The 18,721-nt window shown below is 35.0% G+C and overlaps 1 protein-coding gene across 4 annotated transcripts in view; it reads right to left on the bottom strand.

The window, feature by feature from the left end:
- Positions 1–18,721, bottom strand: part of CDK14 (cyclin dependent kinase 14) — a 537,486-nt gene that overhangs the window by 272,903 nt on the left and 245,862 nt on the right. For all 4 annotated transcript variants that reach the window (XM_058525247.1, XM_058525237.1, XM_058525217.1 and 1 more), the window contains one exon: positions 5,795–5,857. In XM_058525247.1, the coding sequence (XP_058381230.1) occupies positions 5,795–5,857 (63 nt within the window). The remainder of the gene's footprint in view (positions 1–5,794; positions 5,858–18,721) is intronic.

Here is an 18,721-nt window from a genome sequence, read left to right as displayed (position 1 = left end):
CCAAAAATCTAACCAGTTTCCTACATACCAATTATCATGTTCTAGCAATTGGTTGCTATTTGTTTATTCATCATAAATATTTATAGCAAGGCCACTGTCCTCAGGCTTTTGATTCAGGTTTTAAATTGCCCTCTAAGTAATTAACTGCTAAAATTACCCATTTGTCTAAAATTGATATTATGCTAAGAAACAAACCATTAGTTAATAGTGAATATTTATTTGAGAATGCCATATCGAGAACAGACATTTTGTAAGCAATTAGAGTAACAAAGTGATTCTAGAAATTTAGTTAACATTGACAATATTTCTTATGAGTTTATTCCAGTGCTTACGAGGAATATACAAAAAGAAAGAGAAAACTTTAACAGACGTTTTGCTGGGAATTAGTACACAATTACTGTAGAATATTCCATGCTTCAATATGAAATCACAGGTTTGTGCTGTTCCAGTTGATCTTCCCCCTCTCTTCCTTCTTCAATGATATATCACCTTTGTAATGCTTGAAATTCTACCTGATTCACACTAAAGAGCAATCTCCTCAATTCTTAGGTGCATGGTATCCCACACATTTACAGTACCATTATAAGGTCTTATTTTAGCTCAACTGTTTTTTTTAAATTAACATCTAGCATAGCATTATGAACAGCTGTTAAGTTAGTAAATATTATTCTATGTTCTTCATTTTGCATTCATAGATTTAACTGGCAATAAATATCACCACATGAAAAAAAATGTTAATATATCAAACTGAAATACCTGTGGGACATCTGTCACTATGTCATAGTCAGCCTTCTTTGAGAATAATTTCACCTGCAGTGCAGATCCCAAATGTAACCCTGGAGGAGTGCATTGTCTCTAAGCAGACAAACAGTGAAGAAAAGCCAGTGCATAATTAGGTGAATGGCCTCCCATGGAAACCAACAAGGTAATAAGGGCCGTCTGCTTCCATGCACTGCAATTCAGATGCCAAAACACAGGCATTAACAAGCTGCATTCTATTTTTTAATCTCCCATACCCTCAGAGAAGGTATAACTATTATCTTCAATATGAAAATGATAAATCTATGTGACTGAGTGCATATAAAGTCACAAATAATAACCTAATCACAGTAATTTAATGTATTAATCATGTGGCGTAGGGAAAAGAACATTGGACAAAAAGTCCTTTGACAAGTTCTTAATCTCAATGATCTGTTGTTGGTTTGTTTTCCTTTGTTTAGTTTTCTTTGTAGTTATCACTAATTCAACACGAAACTCTTCTCCCACCTTGTAAATCTGCTCAAACACATTAGGTATTCCACCTAACAATTTTCTCTTCTTGGAAACCTTCCTGGATACTTCTGACCTGCTCCAATAGGACTGGTGGGTACTCTCCCAGCCTGATACACAGTTGTCATCCTAGGATTCTTTTCATCATCATTCTGAGGCTCTCCTTCATCTCTCTCCTGTGGTGGCCTCTGTTACCTGGTTTCTTTGTCTTCTAGCCTTGGTTTATTCCCTGAGTTCTAGCAGAGTACATCCTTGAGAAGCCTCCTAGGATGCAAGGTAGGCAAAATTTTCAACTCCTTGAATATCCAAAAATAATTACTTTACCTTTGCACTTCACTGAAAGTTTGTATAGAATACTAGGTCGGAAATAATTTTGCATCAGAATTTTCAAGCCATTGCCCCAGTGCCATCTCCCAGTGTTGCTGTTGAAAAGTCTAATGCCACTGTAATTCTTCCCTTTGGAGTCAACTTGTGTCCTTTATGTAGGACTTTTCTTTGAAACCAATGTTCTGAAATTTTGCAGTAATGAATGTTATCATCAGTCTATTTTCATTAAGTGTTCTGGGCATTTAATGAACCCTCAATCTTGAAATTCACATCCTTCACATCTGGAAAAAGTATAGTTTAATGATTATTACTTTAGTGATTCCCTCCTCTTTATTTTCTCCAATTATTCAGATGTTGGATCCCCTGGGCTAGATCTCTAACTTTTTGATACTTTCTCATTTATTAGATTTGTATTTTATGCTCTACTTTCTAATAAACTTTTTCAACTTTATCTTCCATCCTTTTTTATTGTTGTTGTTTTTAATTTGTCATCATATTTTTAATTTCCAAAGCTACTTTATGTCCACTAAGTTCTCCTTTTTAAAAACAACATATCATTCTTGTTTTATAGATATACTTTTTTCTTTTACCTCTTTGAGAATATTAATGATAATTTTTTTTGAAGTTTTCTTTCCTATCTTTCTCTGTCTCATCGATGCAAGCAACTTTGCTTCCTCTAAGTTAGCTATTTGTCAGCTGGGGTCTTCACTATAGAGTCGCCTGGATTGTTTAGATCTGTTCTCTTGGACTGATCAGATTCTCCACAAAAGATGTTTATAATTTTTCACCCTGAGGCATGGGTCGGACATCTGTTTTTTTGAAGCACCACAGGCTGAGCCCTGTCTCTCACTTTCTCCTCTATCCCTTCCCACCCGCCCAGCCTCTTCCATACTCTGGGACATGACTGCCTCGCTGGCAGAGGGAGGAGCAGTGGAGGCAGGCAGGCTGGAAGGCTGTGAGAGACCCACAGGCCAGGATTGCTAGGAAGCATACGTGTCCTCCAGGCTGGGGGATAAAGCCATGCAGGGCCACAGGGAGAGCAGGGGTGCTGTGGGGCATGAGAGGCAGCCTGGGCTCTCAGCAAATATCCTGCTTATGAGCAAATGCCCACCTGTCCCTACTTAAAGGGACTTTTTTAATTTGATTCTGATTCTGGGAGATGAGAAGAGATGGGGGAAAATATATACATACGTGTGTGTGTGTGTGTGTGTGTGTGTGTGTGTTTTTAAAGCTTTGCACGTGATTCGGCCATGGAGCCAAGTTTGAAGACCTCTTAGATGATTACTGAAGTTTCTTGTATCCTTAGATATTCCAAGAACTGAGACTGTCCAGTACATCTGGCAAATCCTCAAGGAGCCAAGATTTCAATCCCTATGGGGAAAGGGATACCTATATATCAATACATTTTTCTGCCTTTCAGTTATTCAAAAAGGTTTAAGAAGAGGTAAATCATATCATGCTCTTTTAGAGGCAAAAATGTAGTAGGGCATCAATCTGTGACCATGTTCAACAACTTCGGAGTGGGAATAACTCCTGCTCTATGTGACTAATATCTAGACTAGCTGTGGGTGTCACCTCTAATTTCTGTGACATTACTTCTATGCTGATTGCACATCTCAGTCACCGTGAAGTTTCTCGCCATACCCGAGAACTCTAGCAGTAGTAAACCTTGCTTACTACCACAGTACAACCTGGACTTCTCATAGGATCAAACACCAAGTATCTGAAGTATGATTAATGACTATGGGGTAAAAGAAAAGCTTGTGAAACTTGGATAAGAGCTGCTGAAACATAATTTCAAAGAGTGCAGCCTAGTTACTGAAAAACAGCAACCTAGAGATCAGTCTCTCCAGGATCATTAGGAGACAAAAGAAAAATAAAATGTAATGGAAGAAGCAGAACTTACAGTAAAAATGCTACAAAAACCACCAGTGACATTGGCCTGAGGACAGTGAACATGGCAATGCTTTATGGAATGAGCTTTCTTTCTTTGTTTCATCAAGAAAACTTAGCCCATAACTAATGACACACAGAGAGTTGGTGAGAAAACCAAACAAGGATAATAGAAGTCCAGTGATGCCATGGTTCTTTGACAAGGTTCAGGCAGCTCTTTCATCTCAATCCTGTCAGGGAATTTGAAAGTCAGGAAGTCAAAGTTAGCTCAGAGCAGCTGCTGATTTCCACTGAGGCTGGCAGGCACCTGGGCTCCCCAGAGCCAAAGTTCTCACTAGCTGGGCTCTATAGATTCCCAGGGTTAAAGTGGGAAACAGGAGTAAGGGTGTATCATACTATTGATTTTGAACCAATCAACCCTAAGAAAAGAACACTTAATGTATAAATGAGACAATTTGAGATTTTTTAATGTAAAAGAAAGAATAAAATTATGTTCATGTTATAATACTAATATTTAAAGTTGGACTTGAACACAGGCAAGATTAGTAAAACAAGTCTCTTCATCTGCTAAAATTTCCTGCCCAGTCTAACTACTAGAAAACTATCTATGTCAATGGCTACAGACCTTTGAGAAAAATGAATAGTCAAAAAATTTACAAGAAATCTAAATAAAACAAAAAATTATAACAAAAAAGGAGATATATGAAAAAATCAACAAATACTATAAGTATTGTGTTGAACCTATTATTTATTTAAAAAACAATATTTTTTCAGAGTTCCTATAGGTTCTTACATTTTAAAATTGTACAACATAATTCACCACCATAAAAACTCTCATTATTAACATCACAAATATTAAAAAGCACCTGCAACTTATTAAGGAAAAAAATGGCCCAAGAGAGAAATGGAGAATATATAAGAACAGGAAACTTATAATAGCAGAATTACAAATGGTCAAGAAACATGCAAAAAGATGCTCAATGTCACTAGCAGTCAAGAAAATGCCAATGTAAAAGACACTCCATTTTTACAGATCAGAATGGCAAAAATTAAAATGACTGGTTACAGTCAATCCTAGAGAGAGTAGAGAAAAACAGTCCTCCTGTAATTTACAACCTTGTGAGCAAATGTTCCAGTCAAATTCATTAAAACTGAAATCAGGTCTCTGACTTAAAAAAGAAAACCCATTAACTAGATATCCAAAAGAATAGGAGTGAAAAGGTTTTATGTTAATATTTACTCTAGAATCATTTATAATAGTGACATTTTGGAAACAATTCAAAGATCCATGAAAAAGGAATAGTTGAAAATTATGGTTATTCATACTATGGAATAATATGCAGTTATTAGAAACACTAAACTACATAGTCATGTACTGATGTTACAAGACATCCATGATATATTTTAAGTGAAAAAAACTTATACAATAATACATATTATTTTTATAAAGAGAAAAGTAATAAACACACAAAACATCGTATGTGCACATATACCTCTACAAGCAAAGGGAAAAGTACAAAAGAAAAACCACGCCATGTTGCAAAGAGTGGTGTAGATAATGAATGGGAAGAAATGGAGACAAATAATTTTACTTCAGATATATCCATAGTACTCAACTGGTTCTCAGGATCATGAAATGTAGTCATTTAAACAACAAAATGTGAGCACGTCATTAAGCCTTCAGATATAACTTTGGTATCTTCTAGCTCCCTAACATATGCCAAGAAAGAGTCTACTGTTTCAAGCTTGAAATTTTGGGACAATTTCCCAAGATGGTTGCTAGGCCAAACCTTAGAAAAACTTAGTTTTTTTGACACATAGTAATCTAATTTGTAGTTAAAGAAAAAAATGAAAGAGAGTAGTAGGAAGAACCATTTTTATCTATTTGTACAAACACATGAAAAAATATGCACTGTGAATGCACCATAACACTGTTTTGGATCATAAAAATACTTTATATTGAAACCAACTGGTACTTAGCATAGGGTTCCAAGCCAGAGCTACCTGAGATTCCCCTCTACTGAAAACAGTGTTACAATAGGATTCCACTGGATCTCACTCCTCATCAGCAAATGTTTCTCCAGGAAGAAAAAATAGAATAAGATCTAAATAATAATACTCTAGTGAAAATAGTTAATGTTAACACATGGTCGCCAACCACTAAATGAAGCAGTGACTATGGTTCACTTCAATATTACTTTTCTTTACCCCCCCCAAAAAAAAAAGTTATGGTAGAGATTACATTTTGGCTCAAAAAATGCACGTGAAGAATCCTACCCCTTAGCTTAAAAAGATCTTTTCCTACCTTCACATTATCTGGATGCAGCCCCCCAGGGTGCTTGTCCATGTACTGACATAAATCAGTGTGCTGGAAGAAAAAAGGGAAAATGTATTAACATCCCTCCGGCTATAACATGATGAATCAATCTATTTCTACTTCAAAGTCACCATTACCTTCTGAACAAAGCAAACATAAGACAAGCGGGTGGATTTTTTAGTGTATGCGGTTGCATACTCCTCTACCCCTCATCTTTAACCACAATTGAACCATTATTTTTACCTCTAGGCTCTGTTCTATGTTAAACATATCTATGTCTTAGAAGGAATTCATGTCCATAATTTATTAAATGCCTAATTTCCTCCTCATTGAATTTAAATTTCAACCTAAAAAAGAAAACTTAACTAAAAATATATAATTTAACTAAAAAAAACCTGACAGACACAATTAACCAATTCAATTACAATTTCAATTATCTTGTATTTTCCAAATGCAAATGCAGGTTATGATTATTTGTTTTATGTGAGATGAAAATACTATTTGTCATTCTAGTAAAATTAATCATTGGATTCATTTAAATTTTTTCATAACTATATTCATTAAAAAATAATTTTCAGGTCCAGAACTCCTGACTACGTTTGACAAAATATACTTTATAAATTAATACAAATACTTTCAAAATTATAAATTAAGACAAATACATCCAGATATAACTTAAAAGGGATATCCCTAGATAAATTATGCTGCTATTTTTTCAAACATTCCAGGCTCAATTTGCCCATAACTGTATATTTTCTTTTTAATGCTTTTTCTCATTTAAAGCTTTAATGCTTTTTATATTATGAACTGCACAGAATTTTGAAAAAACAGGTAGAGTTGCTATTCCGATTTTTCTTCTCTTATTGGGGGAATACTGTAAGATTCCTAACACTGAAACATTTAATCATTCTGTAAAAGCCACTGAACATGAGTATTTGTGCGCCATTATCAGACTTCAATTATTGAGGAATTACAACTTTTGACACATTCAAGAACCTTGCTGTAGCCATGGTGACAACAGTTGAGATTCCTTTAAGGAGTTTTATCGCATGCCAGGTGGTAACTGCTGAGGATACAGAGCAGAATTTAGCACTCACTCATTATTCATCATGTATTTCTTGAACCCTTATTGTGTTCTAGGCACTGCACTAGTCACTAAAGACACAAAAATTTAATGAAATAGATGCACATGGAAAAAAACGGACATGTCAGTAATTACAGTAGGGTATGTTGTGTATCATTTTAAGAACGGCATTCGATAATGCTTGAGGCCATAGCAGGGGGAAGCTATTGTGGCCTAAAAATTTCAGAAAGGTCTCTGGAAGAAGTTACTTTTAAGTAAGACATGAATAGAGAAGGAAAGGAGTTAGCCAACTGAAGGGGGCAAAGGGAAAGAAAATGGGACTGAAGAAATGCTCTTAGATATGTTCTGAGACAATGTTGCCTTTATCTTGGACCATACTCAAAGTGTTTAGCTTCCAAATCAAAGTCAAACGCCATGAGAACAGAAACTACATTTGATTTGGAAATTATCTCTCTGGTCCAGGCAAAATGACAGATACAGAGAAGAAGAACTAAATAAATACAGATGGAAACAGTTTTACACATAGTATAGCTCATTAAAAATAACCCCAGGGGCCAGCCCCCATGGTGGAGTGGTTAAAGTTCCATGTGCTCCGCTTCTGTGGCCCAGGTTCGCAGGTTCGGATCCCAGGTGCAGACCTACTCCATTCATCAGCCATGCCATGGTTACATCCCACATACAAAATAAAAGAAGACTGGCACAGATGTTAGCTCAGGGCTAATATTACTCAAGCAAAAAAAAAAAGAGGAAGATTGGCAACAGATGTTAGCTCAGGGTGAATCTTCTTCAGCAAAAAATAAATAAATAAAAATAACCCTAAAATATAATTATAACGGGTTCCATGGAGTTTTCCCTGACTATATAAAAGTTTTATTTCATGCATTTTAACAAACTGAGCAATGAATTCTGGACTCCAATCTGCCATTTCAAAACTCCATGTTATTAAGTTCTCTGTGCTTCCAAATAAGGCTAACACCTCCCTTGGAGAAGATTTTTGAAGAACATATAAAATAGTACAGTCATGCATCACTTGATGGGGATACATTCTGAGAAATGCATCATTAAGTGATTTCATCATGCAAACATCACAGAGTGTACTTATGCAAACCTAGATAGTATAACCTAAGCTATATGGTACTATTCTTATGGGACCACTATCATATATGTGGTCCTCATTGATCTAAATGTTGTTATATGGCACATGACTGTACATTAGAAAGTACTTTTTACCTGTAGCATGATATACAAAAATAAGGTATTATTTAAGATATTGCCCATTATACAATAAGATCCACAAAAGGAAGAACTGTATCTAATTTGCTCATTGCTCACACACAACAAATAAAATCATAAACAGAAAGTACATCCCATCATATCAATACTTACATATCACAACATGTTAAATTCTTATTAAAAATGTAAATTCTCAGTTTACAAAACAAAGAAAATAAAATTCACACTAAGATACAAACTAGATACAATTAGACAACAAAAAATAAGAGAAAATCTGAAAATAAAGAAATAATATATTTTATATATTTATATATTATTTATATTTTATATAATTTATACTGGTAAATATCAATAAAAAGGAATCAGCATATCAATATAAATATTAGACATAACAGAATTCAAGGAAAATGTATTAAACATTTATGCACTTAGCAACATGGCACATCAATAATTGATAAAAATAAAAGAAGAAACTGAAAAATTCACAAAATCTTGAAGGGTTTAACTTACTTCCTCAAAAACCAACAAACGGAATTGACAACTAAAAAAAGAAAAGTTATAAAGGATATGAATAACACAATTAAACAGTATGTTTACGTTGTGCCCAATAAACTCGCTTTACACATGCTTTTTAAACACAAATTGCATACTCACAAAAATAGGCAATACATTAGACACAGAGAAAGTCTCAAAAGTTTCCATAAAGCAGAAGTCATATTACATCCTCTCCCTACAACTAAATAAAATTAACAACATAGTATATTATACTTCATCAACTCTAAGACATACAATTCTTTTTATCTCTGACACTGGAATCATAGCATTAATTTGCTGTTTCCCAGGCAGTTATTGGAATGTAGTTGTCATTGTCTGCATTTGAGGTAACTTTTTACTTGGCTTTACTTGCAGAGTCATTACTCTGATGCCATGTATCATCAACAAACAACTTAAGGACCATCTGAGGAACAAAGATGGAAAGATAAGATGCAATTGTTACCTGGAAACCATTTATTGAAAATTTCAGATAAGATTTTATGAAAAGTGTCAGAATTAAAATGTGCAAGTCTCTTTCAATAAATTTAAAATAAAAATTCTGAATGATAAGAAAGCACTCAGTCATAGATTGAGTGCATTTTTTTCTTTCTTAGAAAAAAAAAAAAGTAATGTTTCTTCTAGTCAATGGGGTTTAAGTCCAATGGCAGCAGAAAGAAAATAAGGAAGGAAGAAAAGCAGTTAAGGAAAGGGAATGAGAAAGGGAGAGGCAAAAAAAGAAAATTTATTTGGAAATCTTGGAAATTTAAAAAAAAATTTAAAAATCTAAAACGTTTAAATCATTTAAAAATGAATGATAAGATACTAGATACATTTCAAAGCAATGAAAAGTGGTCAGAGCATTATTGACAGGAAAATTTAGACCTTTAAATACATTAATTTTAACGTAAGACTGACTGAAAATAGATAACCAATAAACTCAAGCTAGGGAATACCAAACAACAAAGAGATCTAAAGAAAATAGAGGGGATTAAATGTAGTTAATAGCAGAAAATAATTACACAGAAAAACTAGAAAATAACAGGTTTGAACAATTAAACAAAACACACTTCTTTGAAAAGTCCAATAAAACAAACCTTTTGCAAGGCTAATTTCTTTTTAAAGTGATGGGTTTTGCCAAGCCGTAATCAACAGTAAGAATGAGAAAAGTGACACAACTAAAAATGTGGAGATTTAAAAATATACTATAAACATATAGTATTATAAACTAAACTAAGCAGAGAATTATAAACATCTTTAAACCAATACATTTGATATCCAGATAAAACGTATGTTTTTTTTCTGTGTGTGTGTGTGTGTGTGTGAGGAAGATTAGCCCTGAGCTAACATCCGTTGCCAATCCTCCTCTCTTTGCTGAGGAAGACTGGCCCTGGGCTAACATCCATTCCCATCTTCATCTACTTTATATGGACGCCACCACAGCATGGCTTGACAAGCGGTGCAACGGTCCACCCCCGGGATCCAAACCCACGAACCCTTGGCCGCTGAAGCAGAGCACACAAACTTAACTGCACGCCACCGGGCCAGTCTCCTTATGTCTTTTTTAAAAAACATAAATTATTAAATTTGATTCTATAAGAGATAGGAATTAAAGAGCTATATCTAAAAAAGCTACAAAGGTCAGATGATTTTAACGGAAAATCTTCCAAACTTTTGCATAACAGATATAAATTACTCCAGAGCAAAGAAAAAGATTAAATGTTTCCCACTGCTTCTTTAAGGTTACAATGTCAAAGCAAGCAAAATGAAGGGAGAGTTGGAGAGAACTAAACCAACCTCTTTATAATCATAGATGTGTAAATTCTAAAGATAGTAGATCCTAGAATTCAATATTATAAGACTAACACATCAACATTAAACAAGGTTAAACCTAGAAATGAAGAAATAGTTCAACATCATAATATCTATTAATATGACCCTCTAAAATTAACAAAGACATGGAATGGTGTTGGGTACAAAACTGCTTTCATGATATTATATATTTGACATATATTTATTAAATGCTGATTCTGCATAAATAAGACAAAGTCTCTGCTCTCATAAAGCTTACATCTGTGGATTTTACATACTTGTGAATTACTGTAATTTTTTCCAAGAATACAGTATTCAAGCTTTTTGTTTAAAACAAACAAACAAAAAAAACTATGAGGAAGGAAAAATATCAGGAGTGGGGGAAAAAATATTCCTGATCATCAAGTTACACACGATGTCCTTCTGAGTATATGCCCAATGACATTAGCATCATGAATTGCAGGAAGGAGGCTTCTCCAGAAATGAGATCTTGAGAAATTTAATAAGATTTTTCCAAATCTTTTAGATTTCAAAATTCATATTTCCTTAAATGTATAGCATGAAAATGTGTGTGTGTGTGTACATACACATCACACACATACACATATGGCTGTCACTAGCTGTGTGACCTTGAACAGATCACATAACCTCTGCATACCAGTATCTTCATCTATGTAATGAGGATAATCCTAGGACACCTACCTCATATGGATGTTGTGAAAATTACTGAGTAAATATCTAGAATGGTTTCAGAATATTGCCCAGCATATGGTAGATGCTATAGATGATGATGGTGATGATAAGGCTGAGGATGAGGATGATGATGATTTTCTTTGGTGTGTTTAGAGTAGGGAGGGATATTTGGGAGGAGTGCAATTAAAAATGGAATGAAAACTAGAACTCCTAGGGGTAACATTTCATCCTCATATATGCGTTCTTCCTGTCTGCGCCCCGAGACATTCTCATTCACACTTTGCTGCTCTCCGTACACAACCACTAAGACTGCATCTAGCAAATACACCATTAACCTCAGATTGCTCTGGGTGATTAGGGGCAAGAATTTGGAGAATCTCAGATGGAAGAAGAGGCAAGAGGTAGAACACAGTCCCATTTTGCACTCTAGCAAACTTCTGTTCTACCTGCATTAAAAACTATTTCTTTTCCCTCTCTCTTTTTTAAGACCCAGTACTACGCCTAGAACTGCATTAGATGTGCCTAAATTACAAATTTCATTATATTTCTTCTTTGTTTTTAACTTCTCTCTTTAGTTCAATTCATTGGATTATGCGACCCTTACGTTTTGCACTGGTCCGGATATACAGAACTAAACTTAACAATAATGCTAGAAGGTACTTTTTTGTCATTCCTTTTTTTAAAGTCATCCCAAGTATAAAAGTTCTGAACAGAAGGCCCCTATGGCACATGGCCAACAAATCATTACCCTTTGATGAGACACGGATAATCTCAGATCCATCTGGCTTGACCTCTGGCTATTCTTATTCTAATACTAAAAGTAGCACTTGTAGACTAGGTGCCTGGTAACTGCAGATCAAGCACAACCACTCTTTGCCCTTCAATCTCTATCCTTGCTCCTGGCTAATATCTCCTCTTTCCCTCACCACATTACACCTCACCTCATCTTCCTACACCTCCCTCTCATTCACTGCATCACTGCTGCTGTTCTTGAGGGTAATGCCTTTAGAAGACTTGTGTCTGACAGGTTTAAACCTGAATGCCTTAGAACACCTCATCAATCTTCCATGGAGTGGTGGTTTTAAATGAAGCTTTCAAGTGTGGCTAGACTTACAGACTAAGCAGAAGACAGAGTGAGAACAGAAAGGAGCTCCAAAGGCTCAATCCTCACACTGGCATATATTTCTTTCAAAATCAGGTTCCTCTTTCCTCACTGTTGATTACCCATCAGGTAGCATTTATATGGTCAGTTACATAGGAGCAGGAGTGTTTCTAGGGGAAGGAATTTGAGGAACGTATCTGAAATCATAACACCCTGAACATAACTGTTCTCTGTGAAGGAGTTTGCCACATTTACAATTTGGGTTTCCTCATACTGATCTGATTACTCTGTGGCTAGATCAGTTTAGAAGGCAGGAGAGAAATCTCCCTTCGTAAAAAGCCGGGATGTAGAAAGACCACAGAAAACTGAAAAGACTTTTTACTCATAAGCACTTTCACACAGTAGAGTCTCAGTTAATTTCAATCATATGTAGACCAGAGAACTGCGTGACTAACAGCACATAGCCATGAGACTTACAGGGAAAGACATGAAAGACAGCTACAAAGATAAATTATGAATATAATGACAATTTCAAAACAGGCCTGAATGGAGAACAGCCCATTAAAAGAGGACCAGGAAAGAGAGGCCAGCCAAAGAAAAAGACGAGACAGAAGCTGGCCTGGGACATTCACCTCTGCATATCCCACTCTCCAACACTTACTCTTTATGAAACTGACTTTGCATCAGGGAAAGAAGCAATATCCCTCCACTGAAAGCCACTGGTAAAAAGGGTCTCTGAAAACCAGAGTCTCAGACCACCTCTTGAGCATGAAATTTCACCCACATTCCAGGTTAGAAACACGTGTAAGTCAATTGTTAAGTAGGCTTCACCGTTCAGTATGTGCTTGTTTCTTTTTAATCAATGTATTATCCATGAAGTGATAACTGAAGTTTTCCAATTGTTGGCCCCTTCGAATGATCAAACCTCCAAAAGATATCAAGATCCTCAGAGAAATTATGCTTTTGCATTAGCACTGGCTTTCAGACCGGACTTTTCTCATTAAGCAGGAATCCAAATAAAGCCTCTTCCCAAACCCATGCATTTGTTTCCATTCTCCTATAATGTTAAGACTGGTATACACAATATTCATCAGCTAATTTTGATGTTCTTCAGAAGCACTGCCAAAATACGACATTGAAAATAGCAAAGTCTTATTTTTAGTGTCTAGGCTAAAAATAAGGAAGTCTTTTCACAGGAGTAACCAACAGAAATCCTTAGTTTGAAGTTATGTTAAACACAGCCTCCACATCCTTTACTTCTCTTTCATTTAGTTTTCCATTTTGACAGTAAGAGAAGAGACAGTACACTCAAGCTTGATGTAATTTTTATAACATTAAAAAAAAACAACTGCTTCACAAGAATATGGAAAGATTCCAGAAGATAATAAAACTAATTCTGACTTTCTTTAGTTCTTAAGGGATTGGTTTATGTTTAAGTATCAAGGTTCAGTTTTACTTTTATTTTGAAATTAATAAAAATTTGATTTACAAAACAAAAAAATTAAGTGGAAACATGATTTTTAAAAAGATGGTTAAGAACTAGTTGATAACATGTGCAAATTGGAAGCATAAAAATATAGAGCCCTCTTCTCCCTGACTAATTTTTGATTATTTAAGAAGCTCCCTAGTCCTCATCCCAGTTGGATTCTAGACACTCCAATCTCCTCCAGGTAAGTGACTCATTATAAAGAACCTTTAAATAGCATTCTGACTGGTAAGAGATCAGATCAAGAAATTTGCAAATTTCTAAAGGACAAGAGCAATTATTTCCACTCTTCAGTGGGACCACATGTGGTCTCAAAATTAGTGGCAACGATGGTAACTGCTAGCGCGACCAAGGCAGCAAGTGCGGCAGATGCTTACCTGTGATGCTTGCTCCACTACTGGCTACTGTCACTTTCTTCACCATTGTCCAATGTCTGGTACACATCACACACATTCTAACTAAAACCACACTTGAAGGGTAGTTATGAACTTTGGTAGAACTCACTATCATTTTAGTTTTTAATCTATTTCACCTGTAGCTTATTCAAGTCACGTAATTCACTGGGGAATAGTTGCTGCTAGAGGCAAGTGAAGAAAACTTACAGAAGTTGAGCCCTCCTTTCTTCTACAGCAATCAATGCCATTTTCCTCTAGCTATAATCTCTGTTTTAATCAGCCTACACTGCTGTAAGAATTAATACATCAAATTATTGAGCAGTTAGTTTCAAACAGCTTTTATATGAAGTCCACAGGTTTAAATTGACTTTGAAATTGTATTTTTTTCTCTTAAGCTTTATAGTACTCCTCTATTTCATTTCTAAATCATAATTAATGAAATTTTAATGATGTGAGTTCCAATACATGAGCATCATTCATTAGTGAGAAAAAAGGAAAAGAAACATTAATCAACTTTTCCTTTAAAACAAAATTACAGCCATTCAAGATGCTTTATAAAAGAAGTTTGTACCCACTATATATCAAAGTGGCCCATTTTTAAACAGTGGTTAAAAAATAAAACTTTGTAAGTATTCTATCAACTGTTATTTAGACTTTATGCTAATGCACTGAAATCCCTTTAATGACAAAAACAAGACATTTATGAACAAGTACAAAAGTGCTATCTCTTCCCTCTGAAGTAGAAATTCTAATTACAACTAGATTATTGTGCCTCAAATTGCATCATAGGACATGGTACGACAATAGAAACAACATCGTCTTCCAATCTATTCCATCATCACCCAAAGATATGTTCTCATATGAAATATTCTCAAATATTCCACTGTTCCTACACCGACTTATTTTACATATTACAAAGCCTGTTTCTGAGTTATTTTATTTTTACCTGGTTGTAAGCCGCTTAGGAAATGTTGAAATTCTACCAGTAAACCACACACATAATCCCTGGGAACGCAGGGAGGGTGGTTAACGTACACAATAGTCTATACTACATAAAAATCCTCCCACAGCAATCAAAGTGCTGTGGTTTATTCCTAATTAAATTAGCCATTTCTTTTTTTCATTATATAATATATTCTCCTTCTCCTTTTTGGTCATAAAAAACCTATATGTGACTTAGCTATCCCATAATTCTGCCTAATTGGTTTCAGCTGTCATTTCTGAATCCATAATGCATGGGCAGCCTGGGGCTGGTGACTGGAACAGGAAGCACTTCCAACCACATTCCCATCATGTAAAACCAGCAACCTGAAAGATCTTTTCCATTAAAACAAAAAAGTTACTATTTGGCTTCTGGCAATGACACCAAGGGTAGACAGATTGTATAGCTCTACCCAGGCAGTAAGACTGTTGTGAACCATTCTTCTCTGATAAAAAGAGTGCAGACATTCATGCTCCAATAGTTCCAGTGTCTGAAGCAGTTTCAGTATTGTAGAGGCTAATTCATAAACTGAACACATATCTACATCCATATCTATATCTATATAATTCACTCTATAAAACTTCTAGGAGGTATAAATGATTTTCCTTTTTTAAATTAAATAAATTCAAAGTATAGAGTTGGGAAGTTTCAAGAAACTTGGAGTAATCTTCTAGAAGTGGAACATTGTGGTTCTACCGAACCATATGCTGTTACCACATTAGAAGAATGTGTAAAATGTGCTTTCTTGAAACAGTGAAGGAAAGAGCTAGCCGGTATGGCTTATACGCCCTCTGGCAAACCATTCACAAGCCTAAACCATATAATAAATTTTAACAGAGTCAAATAGTCACTTTAAAAAGATATTCATGCTACTTTGAAGCCACGCTGATTTTTAAAAGCAAAAATTAAAAGCCAATGGATATAAAGAATGGAATGTTCTGATCATCCAACACCCTCAAGAATTTGAAAAAAGAAAAAAGGTTAAAGTGGCCATGTAAAATTTTTTGAAGTCAAAGCGTGAGATGGAAGATAAAAAGGAACTGAATTCTCAGGAATATCTTAAGTCTGAAAACACCTGGAGCTGCCCTGCTAGAAATATGGAAGATCTTGAAATTATAGGGCAAAAGCAACATGAGCAAAAAGAGTTAGAAATAGAGAACTAAAGTGGAAGAGAGAAGAGAAGGAGAGATAAAGAGTGGGGGAGAAGACTGAGGACTCACAGGCGGCCATTCTGGAACAACTTTTGTTGGCTCCAAAGGAGAATAGAGGAGTCTTTTTTATAATCTCAGTTCTAAGGAGTAAGAGTAACCCCCACACAGGGAATGATCACATCAGATGTGTGGTTCAGAAAACTCTATGAATTATACTGTAATGAGCTTCAGGTACATGTTATTTTTAATTTTAAAAATAGTAATTCTGGAAGGCATAATCACAAGGAAAATATTAAACAATTATAATTTGTTAATTTTGTCACCTTGTCTTTTTTTGGCATACCAACTGATACTCAAAATATATTTTCAAACTCTTATAACGGGTGAAGTATTGTAAAATGTATAAGATGAACAGAAAGTATTCACTATTTAGGAGCTTACTGATGATTATGGGGAAAATAAGAAAGACAATCAAATCAATAATACTTTTTCTCTTCTTCCTAAAAGGAAACATCATTTATTGCCTTGTTCATATCATTTGACTGAGTAGTAACAATTTTAGGTTTTTTCTCCCCACCAAGGAAATACAGAGGGATGTATTAGAAGCAACGTTACTAAGATGTTACAATGCAAAACACTTCAGAGTTCTTAAACATGGTTACAAATATCTGATTATTTACGGAGCAAGGGTTGTGGGCTATAGACTCCAAAATGGGACAAATCAACATCTCTTAAATTAGAGAAATAGTTCTCAAAATAAATTTATAATACAAATGTACAGCTCACTTAAATCTTCCTGGCTGGTGGGAATATACAGAATACAGAAAGACAAAGATTTCAGAGAAAGTCCTGGCAAGCAGTCAAGTATATGAAATGTTTGTTATACATGATGAAAGAGGCAATTTATATTGCTATTCCTGCAGCACACCTGAAACATAAGTACATTTAGGTAAGATCACAGCTTTTTAAAAAAGTATTAATTTTAATTATTTCAATATAGTACATAAAAGGGAAAAAGTAATTTAGGTTTCTCAAACTAAATGAGTAAAGGGATCACACTAATGTTATTTTTTAAAATGTAAGTTTTTACCTACAGGGTATGATGCTCTGAAGCATGAGAAATTGAGGAGTAGTGAAACATACTGTCAAGAATCCACAAAAATCGTAAATGTTTTGTTTGATGTGGCTCTTTTAATAGCAAAGAATAAAAAGACCTCAGATCACAGAGGAGGGAAAAAGAAACCTCATGAATTCTTGTATTCTGAGTATTGCCAAAAGTTAAAACGGAGTAGAAATTCCAAAGTATCTTTTCCAGGATCTATAGCCATAAGTCAAATTGTTGACTTACTTGAGATTAAAAAAATTTACCAAAGATCAAATTAAATTATCATTCTTTATCTTTTCTTTTTTTTTTGGTTACTCACTTTTGCTCAATCCACGGACGAAGAAAATGTGCTTAATTCCTTGCTCTGCATGAGTATGAAATTAAAGATACTTTGAAAAAGAACTGTTTTATTTTTTTCTCAATCACTAGACACTTGCAAACTTGCCAAGATAGTAAACTTTCCCAGGAGCCTGACATATTTGGCAGATATAGTTGATGTTTTGAATACGAATCCTGAAACTTCAAGAAGCTAAGACCAACATTATTGCTCCTCATGATAGGTTTTTAAAGTTTTATGCCAAAACCTAGTTATGTATTCAGCAAATCAGAGCTGAAAATATCTTTTCATTCTCTTGACTTAGTGCAATTTGCCATAAAAAGGCTACTGAAAAAAATTTCAAGAGAAAGAATAAAATCTCACCAACTCTGTCTAGGATGAATTCAGGCAGTGCTTTCCTGATGCTGTGGTTGAAAACACCATCTGAAAGTCAGTCTTAGAAATTTTTAAAAAGTTATTGGTGGGCCGGCCCGGTGGCACAAGCAGTTAAGTGTGCACACTCCGCTTCGGCAGCCCGGGGTTTGCAGGTTCAGATCCCGAGCACGCACCGATGCACCGCCTGTCAAGCCATGCTGTGGCGGCGTCCCATATAAAGTAGAGGAAGATGGGCACGGACGTTAGCTCAGGGCCAATCTTCCTCAGCAAAAAGAGGAGGATTGGCAACAGATGTTAGCTCAGGGTTGATCCTCCTCAAAAAAAAAAAAAAAAAAGTTATTGGATCTCAAATTTGAATTAATTACCAAAAAAATTTCAGAAAATCATACTGAAGAGTTTTGGGCAAAATATCTCAATATTTACTTTAAAATAAATTAGTAGGCCTGGCATGTAATTATCATAATCAACATATGAAGCTGGTTTTAATAATTTCTATCAAAACTAACATAGCAGAAACGATACTTAACATGGAAGGTGACCACATTTGTATTTGACCCTTGACACTACCTATGATACAAAAACTCGTGTTAAGCAAGCAAGCTGATTTGGTGCCCTCATTGATAAAACAT

The sequence above is a fragment of the Diceros bicornis genome, chromosome 3 (assembly GCF_020826845.1).
Source record: "Diceros bicornis minor isolate mBicDic1 chromosome 3, mDicBic1.mat.cur, whole genome shotgun sequence".
NCBI classification, from domain to species: domain Eukaryota; kingdom Metazoa; phylum Chordata; class Mammalia; order Perissodactyla; family Rhinocerotidae; genus Diceros; species Diceros bicornis.
This window is presented reverse-complemented; position numbering and strand designations above follow the sequence as displayed.